The sequence below is a fragment of the Tympanuchus pallidicinctus genome, unplaced genomic scaffold, assembly GCF_026119805.1.
Source record: "Tympanuchus pallidicinctus isolate F22 unplaced genomic scaffold, pur_lepc_1.0 scaffold3, whole genome shotgun sequence".
NCBI lineage: Eukaryota > Metazoa > Chordata > Aves > Galliformes > Phasianidae > Tympanuchus > Tympanuchus pallidicinctus.
Genome location: NW_026294747.1, coordinates 65100207 through 65113282, shown reverse-complemented (window position 1 = coordinate 65113282; position 13076 = coordinate 65100207). Strand labels below are relative to the sequence as shown.

General features: G+C 41.6%; 1 protein-coding gene across 2 annotated transcripts in view; it reads left to right on the top strand.

Annotated features, from left to right (window-relative positions):
- Positions 1-10551, top strand: part of XYLB (xylulokinase) — an 80634-nt gene extending 70083 nt beyond the window's left edge. Inside the window, exons 18-19 of one of the 2 annotated variants that reach the window (XM_052693172.1) lie at positions 1303-1397; positions 10262-10551. In XM_052693172.1, coding sequence (XP_052549132.1) covers positions 1303-1397; positions 10262-10345 — 179 coding nt within the window. In that variant the 3' untranslated portion in view covers positions 10346-10551. Of the gene's footprint in view, positions 1-1302; positions 1398-10235 lie in introns of both variants that reach the window. The other variant, XM_052693173.1, reaches the window with a different exon arrangement.
- Positions 10552-13076: the final 2525 nt, after the last annotated feature.

Genomic DNA, 13076 nt, shown 5'->3' with positions numbered 1-13076 from the left:
ATTCATGTAAGATCCACACCATTGCACATGCATGGAAGAGAAAACATCAGTCATCAGGAAAAATCAGCCAAGTTGTAATTTTAGAAGCAAGTTCTGCTGTCACATTATAGCATCTGAAGACTACACGCTCTCTTGCATTTGAAAGAAGCACAGCCAAAAGTTTGAGTCAGTATGTTTAACACACACAACTTGCTCTCTGTTTTATTTCCAGACAAGTCACAGGGATTCTGTCAGGCAAAGCATGGCAGGGCAGTGTAAGCAGTACAATAATGTTATCAGTGTGTTTAAGCCACAGTGGGACTATTTTTGAACCTTGGAGGCTAAATCTCCAAACTCTGTGCTCAAACTTTGCCTACTGCTTCAGCAGTCCTCAAAAGCTTTCCAGTGCATAATGCTACAAGCAAACTTTTTGCCCCTGAATACAAGTGGAATGTAGAGCTATCATTATAGTTTTTTTTCAGTGATTTCATATGTATGGAAGATATAAAATCGCTCTGCCAGTTTGGCATGTGGAATCTTGAGGCTTGGTTGACAGAGCATTTGAGGAAGGATTTCAGATGCTGTGCTGTCACAGAGACTCCTGAGCTCAGGTGCTCTGCCATTCAAGCCCTGGGGGCATGCCTTGTGTGTTTCTAAATGGCAATTTTGATTGATGTGTTCAGATGACTCACTTTTGGCCAGGGAAAGGAATTTAGTATGAGCAAAGACTTCCTAATATAAATGAAATATTGATGGCAGTGGCTCTTTAATAGCATTAGAGTGTACATCTGGGTACAAGTAGGGTTTTCCACAGTTCACCTGGGGTACTTACAGTTGTAACAAGGAACTCCTAAAAGGGTGTGATCCACTTGCAAAGCAACATGCTGTGGTAGTAGGACTCTTGTTATTCTGCTGCCTTATATATCAATGTGTTTAATGATTTGCAGCATGCTTTCTTGACACTCTTTTCACTTCCTTTTTAGTTTAGTCACATTTTGTCCTTGAATCTCTTGCTTCCACATATTTCCACTGCTGTTTACTATACTGTTGTAACCATAAATAATTACTGATATTGTTGAATAGCATTTCTGCTGCCTGCCTATTCTCCAGGGTATGTATTGAGTGATTGGCAAAAACTCAATCACAGCATCCCCACTTCCCAGGCTGGTGCACTGGAATGTAAGATTTTTTGCCATTTATCCTTCAATCCTGAATGCTGACCTGACTGGGGAAGATCAATATAAGGTATTAATTTGCCAGGGAGTCAAGGCACATCCCTCATCTTGCTTTTTGCATTGATCAGGATTGTGATTCTCGTTGCAGGACTTGTAGCTGAGACAAATGTGCCCTTGGCTGATGTTGTGAAATTAGCACCAGAGCCCAGATTGGCTGTTACACCAACTGCTGGGGCTGAGGAGGTGAGCAAGCTTGGGAATGTCATTTTTCTTTTCGTTTTCTGTCTGCTTCAAAATGTAGTAGTAAACTAATTTTTCTAGTGAAAAAATGGATTAATCTAAGTAATATTTTGTTGCACAATTCTTAATTCTTATTGTGAAAGTTGATTTAATTTAAGGAGATGGCAGGTGTAATGATGTAGTAATCTGCGTGATCGTCCTCTCTATGTCTGAGAAAATGTTTTTTTTCTTTCCTTAACTGGGTGTGATTGGAGAGCAAAAGCGACTTCCTAAACAGGTTGAATTTGGATACACATCAGGTTGTAACTGATAGTAATTGACAAAACAGCCTTTTCTTGCTTGCAGGCTGCAGTTTTGAGAAAGGCATGGTGATAGTGCTTTCCAGATCTTTAACAGTGGCAGCAATCCTGTGTCTTTTCTTGTACTTCTCAGTTGGAACAGCTGAAAGCATGCCAGCTTGGAGAATTGAGTACTCACAGGTCTTTGGTATTTTGCTCATCCTGAGAATTTCAGCTAATCTGAAGGTGAAACTTGTGCTTTTTTGGGCCACGTACATTAAGCAAGACAAGTGATCATTGTTGCTAATGACACCATTTCTGCCTGTATTCCTGCCCACAAAGGACTTGTCTTGGTCTTTACAGTGCTGCCTCATACCTCTCACTACCGAATGTCAGACACCTTAATTTACAACAGCTTTTGCAATGTAATGTCAGCTAATAAATTCAAAAATGCAACATTGCAGAATTCCTGGAGAATATGAGTTTAGAGAAGCAAAGGTGAGTCTACCTCCATCTTCAGCTGTGTATCTAGACAGCCTTACACACATCACTGCTTGTGATGTTTGGTTATGCCCTAACTACAGGCAACAAGGTTTTAAAGCTTTTATTTAAACTGGGAAATTAATGATCTGCCAAAACTACTAACTCCCAGCTACATATGTACTGGAGCACCAGATATCATTGTGAGTAATAATAGAAATGATCATTCTGCATTGTGCCTGCCAGCATATTATTTAATTATTAACTGAGATGGAGGAGCTCAGTAATCGAATAGAAGTCCCCTTCAGAAATATTAAGACATTGAATAATTTAAACTTGATTGATCTGATCTCATTTACTCAACTTACCCCCCTCATTCTGAAAGATAATTAACAGCAATGGCCTGTGTCGCATCTGTTGCAGCTGGAGGCTCCTGTGGGGGCTTCAGGAGTAGCTCCCTGGTGTCTGATCCAGCCTCACGTAGCTGCCTCATACCCCCAAAATGCTCAGTGCTGGAGAGCTGACAGGCTGCTTTGGTGGAGGTGCAGAGTGCTCTGAGACCTGCTGGTGACCCCCAGTGCTGCTTCAGCTATAAAGCTCAATGGCAGGGGATACAGCTGTCATTCACAGAGGGCTTGCAAGAGCAGCAAGCACCTTGTGCCCCTGCAGGGGCCAGCAAGCCTAGCTGGAAAAAACAGTGGGGAATTCGTTTGCCTCTTCCTATTTTACTGTCTGCATAAAACGGCCTGGAAGCTAAAAGAGTTAATTATCTCCCTCTCGATACTTTTCTTCTCCTTTTCCACTTGGTTAGACCTGGCTCTCATCGCACATCTTTTTATTGGTTTTAAATGATGTACAGCAGAGAATTATTGCCCCAGTAGATAGAAGTGAATGATAGAGAAGGCAGCGGCTGAACAGCATGCGAAGGAATAACTGTTCCTGTGCTTCAGCTTAGCTTGCCAGCTTCATTCCATTAAGAGCTGCTTCTTGCAATTACGTATTCCACACAATTTTTTTTCTTCCTGTCTTATAATTTTACAGTTGATGGTGGATTCCCTGGCTAGTTTCATGGCTGTGAAACTGCAGAGAGCCAGAGGGGCCTGTCAGTAATACAGTGTGTTAGCACGAACAGTGCAGTAAAAATTCATAATGTGATGAGTCAGTTTGATTCTGTTTCTTACAGAGCTGCAGCTCCCTGTCCGTCCAATTTCATTCTGTTGAGTTTAGAGGCTTTCACCTAAATGACGGTTCTTTTTATAAACTTCAAAGTCATCCTGAGGTTAGGTTCTGTCTCACTGAGGAGCTCTTCTGAAAGAATCTGGCTAACCAATATGAAATTGCCTGGACCACTTCCCTACATTTTCTGGACAGCTACAGTTAAATCTTGGCAGAGTGGAGAAAAAACAGGTCATAACACAACAATCTGGTCTAGTTTTGTCCTTTCTTCTTGGTGTAGATTGGAGGCAACATGTGCTACACCTTAGAAGGAGGAAAACCTCCTATAGACAGAGGTCAGCAACATTTTGATGTAGCCTCCTCTTTGATGCCAAGGCCTGGGCACACAGCAGAACTTTCCAGGAACACAACTTGCAAGAAATGTTTCTTCGATTGCCAAATGAGTATTTGTGATAATGAGTTTGATTTCATAAAGGGAGGGCAGGGCACAAAAACCAATTCTTCAGGTTCAATTAAGCTGACAGCCAGGTAAAATGAAGTCACAAGATGGGAAATGTAGAGCTTGTGATGTGTGATGAGTTAGTGATTAGAGGAAACTGAAGTCCTGCAAGTTGCAAGTTGTCTGGCAAAAATGTGACTCTGTTATAGCAGACCATCCTGCCTACAAATGACCATCCGAAAGAGAACAAATCCCTTTCTGTGCTTGACACTTCAGCTGAACATGATTTCACAGTATGTTTAGAATCATAGAATCATAGAATCACCAAGGTTGGAAAAGCCCTAAAAGATCACCCAGTCCAACCGTTCACCTATTCCCAATAGCTCCTACTAAACCATGTCCCTCAACACAACATCCAGCCTTTCCTTGAACACCCCCAGGGTCGGTGACTCCACCACCTCCCTGGGCATCCATTCCAGTGCCTGACCACCCTTTCTGAACAGTAATACTTCCTCATGTCCAGCCTGAATCTCCCCTGCCGTAGCTTGAAGCCATTCCCCCTGGTCCTATCACTAATGACACGAGAGAAGAGGCCGACCCCCAGCTCACTACAGCCTCCCTTCAGGAAGTTATAGAGAGCAATGAGGTCTCCCCTGAGCCTCCTCTTCTCCAGGCTGAACATTCCCAGCTCCTTCAGCCTCTCCTCATATGGCCTGTGTTCCAGACCCCTCACCAGCTTTGTTGCCCTCCTTTGAACACGTTCCAGGGCCTCAATATCTTTCTTGCAGTGAGGGGCCCACTCACTGTTTGTAGCCTATGGAGGCTCCTTGAACCCTGAGCTTATTTATAATTACGTAGACACCCACATGGATCAGAAGGTCTTCTGGTGGTAACCACTGTGGTGATAACTGTTGGTCATGACTCAAGCAGACCAGTTGAAGTTACTCATCTGTGGGTTAAACTGATGAATTTCTTTTTCTTTTTTTCATATTTTCAGAATAACAAAAGCTAAAGTCTTCTAACCTCTCTGGTGTCTTTTCATCACCAAGGGAAAAAGATTAATCAGAAATACTAAGCATGACAGAAATGACCAGGAGATTATAGAGTAGTAAATATATGCTAACAGACAGAAAGGATCCATTATTATGGCGTTAGAATTCAGCTCTGTTCTAGCAATCTGTTAAACGGAGATGGTTGGCTTGTTGTTTAATTAAGCAAAAAAGCAGGAGAGGGAACATGATTATGTGGGGTTGGTCACTTGTGTTTATACAAAGCATATTATATTATATACCTATAACATAATGTTAGATTTCTTGTAACACTTTATATTGTAGGGTTTTGCAGGGAGAAGGCATGACACGATTCACTGCCTCTGGATATATAATTTTTGATTGCCCTCTGTTGAGGGCACTGAGGGACATAGTTCAGTGGGCATGGTGGGGATGGGCTGATGGTTGGACTAGATGATCTTAGAGGTCTTTCCCTTAACAGTTCTATGATTCTATGGTTCTATTGACCCTATTGAGAAGTATCAATTCTGCATTCATTTGAGAAGGAAAAATGTGGGCCTAACAGGTTTTCTTGACTTTGGAGATGTGCTTTGTAAGCATGTGGGTTTATAAAAGCGACCCTGTTACCCAGGAAAGTTACAGCGACCTATTTATTGATTTAAAATAATGATATTTTTGTTGAATTAGATATTTGGGGGTGGGATGTTTTCTGAAATTGGTTTAAGTTGCTAATTTAGTGCAATGCAGATCATAATAATACAAGTATGGGAATATGATAATAGGTATTGATGAAAGTTTGATTGAAGTGACTTGGGTAACCGATAAGTTTCAGCCTATTAAAATGTTTCAGATATGCTTACAGAATGAATATGTGAAAGAAATGAAGGGACAGTTGGGGTATGGTTCCTTGCAGTCGTCTTCAGGGTATTTCTGGACACTGCCATGTTCTTTCTGCCCTAAACATATCCTTTTTGAGTTAAAAAAGGTGAAGTACTGTGATGATTTTATAATAAAATATCTGTATCTCTCAATTTCTTAAGCATATCTCCGAAGTAATTTGAATTTAGTTTAAAGGAAAAAAAAAAAAAAGGAACCTGTCTAAAGTAGCAAGTGTTTGCAAGGGACTGATTAATTTTAATCTATGCAGAGTAGATTAAATGTACTTGGGTAGATTAAAATTAGATAATCATCAGCATCATCTTTGTAATTTGTAAATTTTGATTTGCTCCAATCATTGGCTAACACAGCATTGCAGGAGACAGAAGGATCCGTGGGATTGTCACTTGCAGTAATCATTTATAGCTGGCTTTACTCATAGAGAACAGGAGGGACAAAGTCCTGTTCTTGTAGGCATAAAGAATAGTATAATAGTATGAAGAAGTGGTAACAGCCCTGTTGAGTTCATAGGCTAGTAGTATGGTGAGATAAAATATGAGGATGACACACTTGATTTAGATTAAAGAGCAAGGTAACATTTATCTGCAGAGTTTTTCCAGGCAAGGCGAGTCAAGTTATTCTCAGTTATAATGTAATCTGTGTCATTTCTTCTTTCTTATTTATCTGTGGGATTGTCGGAGCGTGTCCAAGTTGTCCCAGGAGTGAAGTTCAGCATTTGTAAATGAAGCCATCAGAATACTGCTAATGCTGCAGAGTTGGCTATAGACATAAGCGGGAGAAAAGGCCATAATATAGCAAGGACAATTAAATTATGGACAATAATAAGGTTCATGTTGTGATACATGTAATTACTCCTGCTAAATATCATGGTCTGATATATTAGGTTTGAGGCTATGACAGAGAGGGAATTTATGTTCTTGAGTTTTTATGCATCACTGAGAGTTCTTTATTCCCTTTGGACCTCAATTAGAAAAATAAATCTATATAATTGCCTCAGGAAAAAGGCTCCTGGAATGGCTTAGGAGGAGCTGCTGAGGTTCTGCAGGGGCGATTCAGCTGCAGCAGATGTGGAGAAAGATCTTTCACAAACACAGCTGTGTGCATTCAGGCCAGGTTCTCCATAAGGCGCTTGGGTTTTCTCCGTGTGTTTCCTGGGAGCTGTGCTGCTTTGGCCCCAGACTTCAGCTGCTGTAAAACTGCTATGAAAAGCACTGCGTATGAAAGGCGTGAAGCACTGCTGTGCTAACCAGCCATGATGGTGTCACAGCCAAATTCCCTAATGAAGAGGAATTTAAAACTTTGTGTTAGCCCTCTGAACTGTGCTACCCCCAAAAGAACAGAGTACAAGCAGTGGTCTTGAATTTTTGTTGTTGTGGTTTGTTTGCATTGTTTTCAGGTGGTACAAAACGCAGCATTCATTTACACTAATGGCTGGGAAGGTTATTGCAAATGCCTGAATTTTGTCAATTAGCGAGCTAAGTGCTTAAGTCCAATAAACAGGAAAAGGGATTGTTATCAGTAAACGTGGCTGTTCATTTATTTTGACACATTTTAATTTAGTGTGATGTATTAACAATAATACTTCCCAGCCTTCCAGTGAATGTGCTGTTGTGTATTCTGTAAGAGCACTGCTGGGTAAGTAATAAGGAGCCGCCTTTCTCAGGAGCTGAGCACACTTACCAATGCAGCTCTGCTGTGCTGAATCTTTGTTGAGAAGTGCTTAGGGTTTTTCAGATTTACAGAATAGCAAAGTAAGAAATAGCGAAGCTTGATTATAAATGCTTCAGTGAATAAAAGAGCCATTTTTGTTTGACATACCGATACTCCCAGCATAGTGGTGGTTGCCTGCTTGGTATTTTGTTTACTCTGATGTGCATATTTAGCAGAAATGGGAGCAAGAATATTCTTTGGGAACATGGAAAGAATATGTGTATACACTTCGCTGAACACCCAAGGCCCCCATGTAGTCAGTTAGAAATGGTATGCTGAGCCATGTGGCACTTAATAACAGTAGTGATTTTTATTTGCTAACTCAGTAATCTGTGTGAGTCTCCATGGACCTTGGTATCACTGCTCTGTAGAGAAGAGGAGCTGGGGCATGGATAAGTTTGTTGGGATTGTTCAGTCTGGAGAAGAGGAGGCTCAGGGGAAAGCTTATCACACTCTGCACGACTGCCTGAAAGGAGATTATAGCAAGGTGGGGGGTAGGCTTCTCCTCCCAGGTAACAGTGATAGGATGTGAGGGAATGGCCTCAAGTTGTGTCAGGAGACATTCAGGTTGAATTTTAGGAAAAACTTCTCAGAAAGAGTGGTGCTGCAGTGTCACAGGCTGCCCAGGTAGGTGGTGGAGTCACCGTCCTTGGAACCATAGAGATGCGGCACTAAGGGATGTGGTCAGTGGGCATGGTGGGGGTGAGTTGAGGTTGGACTGAATGGTCTTAGAGATCTTTTCCAACCTTAACGATTCTGTGGTTCTATGTTAAATGTCTTCCCAAGATCATGGAGTTAGTGTGATACAGAGTATCACTGAGTAGGTTTCTGTTTCTGTGTGACAGGTGTAAGACTGTTAATCACTGCAAAATTGATTGAGAACAGCGTCCTGATGAGGCCTTGGCTAGTGAGCAGTGTCTGTTGCTGCTTAGTGTAGATATTTCTTCCCCTTGATATGCTTAATCTGTTGAAGAAATGTACTTCAACTGCTGCAACATCTTGTTGGTGAAAGGGAGGAGTCAATCAGAACAAGTTTGTTCTGCAGGATGTACCCATAAGTCACTCACCTGCTACAGGGGAAGTGGGAACAAAGCATTAAGTCCAGATTTTGCTGTTCAGACTGAAGCTTTAAAACAAGAACTGAATGTTTCACCATCACTTGAAGCACAAGAACAAAGCGTGTTAATTCTGTATTCCCTAGATAAGAAAATTGTGCAAACACTTGGTGGATTTTTCTTCTAACCAAGAAAATATTGGCAATATTGGTGGTAGGTGGACATTTGGACTAGATGGTTGTAGAGGTCTTCTCCAACCTTAATGATTCTATGATTCTGAAATGACAGGTACAGATACTGAGGCTACTTGAGGACTATACATAAAATACACAAGAACAGCATCTCCTCTCCCTGCATTTGCACTTGAAACATTTCCCTCCTGATTTTTTTTTCATACATACACAGTTGTTGGCTGTGGCTCTTATCTGGAAAAGGAGAAAATGCATTTAAATGCTGGATCTCCCTTATTGATGAAAGCCGTAATTCAGTTTACTGGATATGATTCATTATGGCTTTATAACCTCACTGAACCTGGAGCCAGGAGCGAGACTGCCCTTATTATGAATAACATCAGTGCAGGGGGCTTGTAGACTAGACTTGGCGGCCCATAGGATTCATTGCAGCAGGGATATGACCTTATGGCATCCTCCTAAGGACTGCTCGAGGCTGTACTAGCTCCACACTGGCTCCTGGCTGTCCCCTCTTTGTGCTAGTGCCAACAAATGAGTGAAGCTATCCTGGCATGGCATCAATTTCTTATTTTATTGGATGGACAATTAAAATTAGACGTAGGGGTAAGGAGGAAGGTGTATCTCCCAGATCTGGAAGAGGTACAGTTTTAGATTGCAGCCTGCAGTAGGGCTAGACTTTATTTGGAATTTCTTCTGTGTAAGCTGGTCACATACAAAGTAGTTCATCTTCTAAGATATGTCCTGTGATGAATTTGAAACAGAAGAAAAAAAGGAAGAAAAAAGAGTAATATAGTGAATGTAACAAATTCCAGCATGGATCTTGCCCATGTCCAGAAGCATAGGGCATGTTTCAGTCTGGAGTTTTGAGTACATTTCAATCTTGATTCTGCTTTTCATGGCTGTAACAATTGATCTAAAAATCCCCTGGTGGATTCTAGATAAGGAAACAGGAAAAAGCTGCTCAGATGCTCCATGTTGTTGTGGAAATAAACTGAGTCTTTGTTTGTCCCTGGATATACAGTGTGAGGAGCCAGGGCATGGAGCACATCACAGGTGGGAAGGATTATGGGGTAGAAAAGTGCAAGGGAGATAAGCTAAAGGAGATATGGGCTTATGAGAGGCGTGGGAAGTGTATTTTAGAATGCCCTGGTCTGTTATTGGCCTTTCTGACAGTGGCATTGCACTGTGGTAGGGGCTCATCAGCAAGGCAGGGGAGGAGGGAACAGAGGCAGTGATCCGTCCTGAGGTAGCAGAGGGAGGCAAGGACAGGAGTTCTGCCTGGATGGTTAGGACTGCTATTACTGAGGGGGCATGGCTGACTTGGAGAGGTGACTTTAGCAGAGCTGCTTCCTCTGGAAGCAATGACTTGTGCTTATAGCAAGAATACAATCACAGTAAGAACAACTTGTGTGTGTCATAAAATTAGGCTGTAAAGGAGATGGTGAAAAAGGCAGTGACATTTGAAGGTGGAAGATACTGCAGCATTTCTTGAGCAAATTGGAAAAGAAACCTCAAACCTGCAGTTGCCTGTGACAATGCTACTTTTTGAGCTCTGAAGATATTTTTAACTGCAGCGTGATTTAAAAATCTAATTTTTCAATCTAGGCATTTGTTTCTTTTTTCCCTTTTAGCTCTATCGTCCACTCTTGAAAAGATATGCGGAGCTTGAACAGAAGGTGATCTACAACCCAACCTCCTCTTGTCACACAAAATAACAAGCAAACAAAATTTATGAGTTGGCTGCAGAGTGGACTCCCAAAGAGATCAGAAGAGATTTGCTCAGAATTTAGTGGAGTTCTTTAAATCATTTTGTTCCTCTTTGTAGACAAATCATTGTTAAATGGCTGAGTTTCAGTATATTGATGGAAAAAGTTGCACTATGATTGAAAATCTAATTAAAAAAAAAAATCATTGTTCTGTGTGTTTGTGACTTCAGGTTTTTTCCATACTTTTCACATGGTACTTGCTGATTAGGAATATCTGGATGAGCGCATGAAGTCCATTGTATATGAGCTTTGATTCCACATGTTCAGTGCTGTGGGCTCTCTACATGCCCACCCAGTACTGTATCTTCATTCCATGACCTCTTTTCCCAATGTATTTCAAAATTATCTTTCTGCACATCTATAATTTATCTCCTCTTTGCTTACATAACACCAACAGAGAGCATGAACATATTCATGTCCATCTGATGGAAGCCTTTGAACATTCACTGGGATCCTCACAGAAAGGAAATTCTTGTTTCATGATGCTATGGAAAATCTGCTGTGGGATAAAGCATGATGTTGGATTTTATAAATTGTGGAAATTGCAAAGGCAATACATTGAATTTACCCTGTGAGATGCAGGTCTGGTTGCTCAGTGTTTTATTTGATGTTAGCTTTGAAAAGATGAAAAAAGATGTGGAAAGTTTTTACATGTTTTCATATTTTCATTCAATTTCATAAAGAGTCCATTCCATCTGCACGCTTGTTTGGGGTTATGCTGCTTTCTTTTCCTCCTTCAGGAGTCATGGCCATAAAGTTGTTTGTTTCATGCTGAGTGTGAGTGCAGAAATAGGACTCTCTTCCTAATAGGGCATGAAGGTCACTGTTTTTCTTTATACCACCAATATATCATTTCTTTCTTGGGGATGCTGAGCAGAACTGGTGGCTGTCTTGTCCTGATGCTACTCCTCAGTCCTAAGGAAAGTCCTAGAAAAAAATACAGCCCCAGACACCTTCCTGCAGGGATGTATGGAAGTCACAGAATTTAAGTGAAAAACCTGCATCGCCCTGTGCAAGTGGGAACAGCTTATGGCACTATTTTACAGTGCCAGTATTTTTCCCTTAGGATAAAATTTCTTCTATGAATAAAGCGTGTTAATGAAAGACTTTCTGAAGCCTTTCTTCAGTTCTTGTGGAAGTTGTAGTGTGCTTTGGGAATACATCAGGGTGTTGTAGGGAGTAGAGGATCTGTTTGTAGAGTACTGTGAGGTGTTGGAACAGGCTGACCAGCGAGGTGGTGGAGTCACCATCCCTGGAGGGTAAATGTAGCACTGAGTGATGTGGTTTAATGGTGGTGGTGGTTGGGGTGACAGTTGAAGTTAGTGCTCTTAGTGGTCTTTCCAACCTTTACGATTCTATGACTTGAGAACTGGGCTATGTCCCTGCTGGAGGCAGGTGACTCAGGTTCCTGCTCTTCACGTTACAGCAGTTCAGGAGTGCTCTGTGTCCCTGCTGCATTGCTGCAGTGAGTGGTACCTCCTGGCAATGACTCGCCCCGCATGTGGTGGACGTGGGCACATTCTTTCTTTGCTCCCCTTTCTATTGAAGCACCTCATTGTGAGCACTAATGGTGCCATTCCTGTTCATGACTCAGTAATTCTAGCTTCTTTTGATATTGGCAAGATTACTCAGCAAGGTGAAGAATTACCTTTTTAGTTTCTGAAGTGAGTTTCTTTTAAGCAATTCCTTTAAGAGGTGGCATTGTAAATACACATCTCTTTTATGTGCTTATTATTTCTGGGTCCTAAGGTACAGTGCTAAAGCATATAACACTTCTCACAGGCGTCCACCTTCAGCAGTTGCTTTGTCATTGAGCAAAGCTGTAGATAAATTATGAAAAACGTGTTAATGCGAGTTAAGCAATGCCTACTGGTTTGTCATCAGTAGTCATTAACCATGCCTGGTGACCAGTTTGTCATCAGGGTTAAACCTGAGAGTGAAAAGGTTCAGAGATGTTTGCTCAGTTTTGACAACAGTTTCTTCAGTTGGCTCACTGGACTGAGAAGACTGATACCTCATGTGGCACTGTGGCTTTGCCCTTGAATTGGGACATTCAGCTCAACTCCCAGTTAGTTGAAGAAACTTAAGGCTCATGTTCCCCATCACAGGACTGTAAGACACAGGGTTTTTTTTTTTAAGGATTGTTTTTTATAGATTATTGGCTCTTGACAGTGTTGTTAATGGTGTACAGTCCATGTGGTTTAGCAGTTCTCTGGGCCTGAGCTCTTTGTGTTCAAGGCTGCATTGCATAGTGGCCACATGTGTCCATTTCCTGACATGTTAAGTCATGTTGGGCTGGGATGGGGCTCTCTGATGTGTCCCATGTTAACATTAACTGCTGTTTCCTCACGGTAGCTGATGCACTCTCTGCTTACTGCAGGAGTCCCTTGAAAAGATGCAGATGCCAGACCCTGAAAGGCCAGGAGCTGAGCACCACTGAGTTATAGTATTGTTGTGGTGATGGGTTTATTAGGGCTGGCCTCTGAGGAATGTTGTCTGGAGTATGAGAATTTATAGACAAGCTCTTTTTTTCTCTGGCTCACCAAAGTTGCACATGTTCACTGACTAGTGTCAGACAGAATAAGGCTCAATAAATCTCCCTCTAGAAAAGTCTTTTGAGAAGATGCTGCTATAAGAGTTCTACCACTCTTTTCTTTTTTGTAATATCTAAGGATGCCCG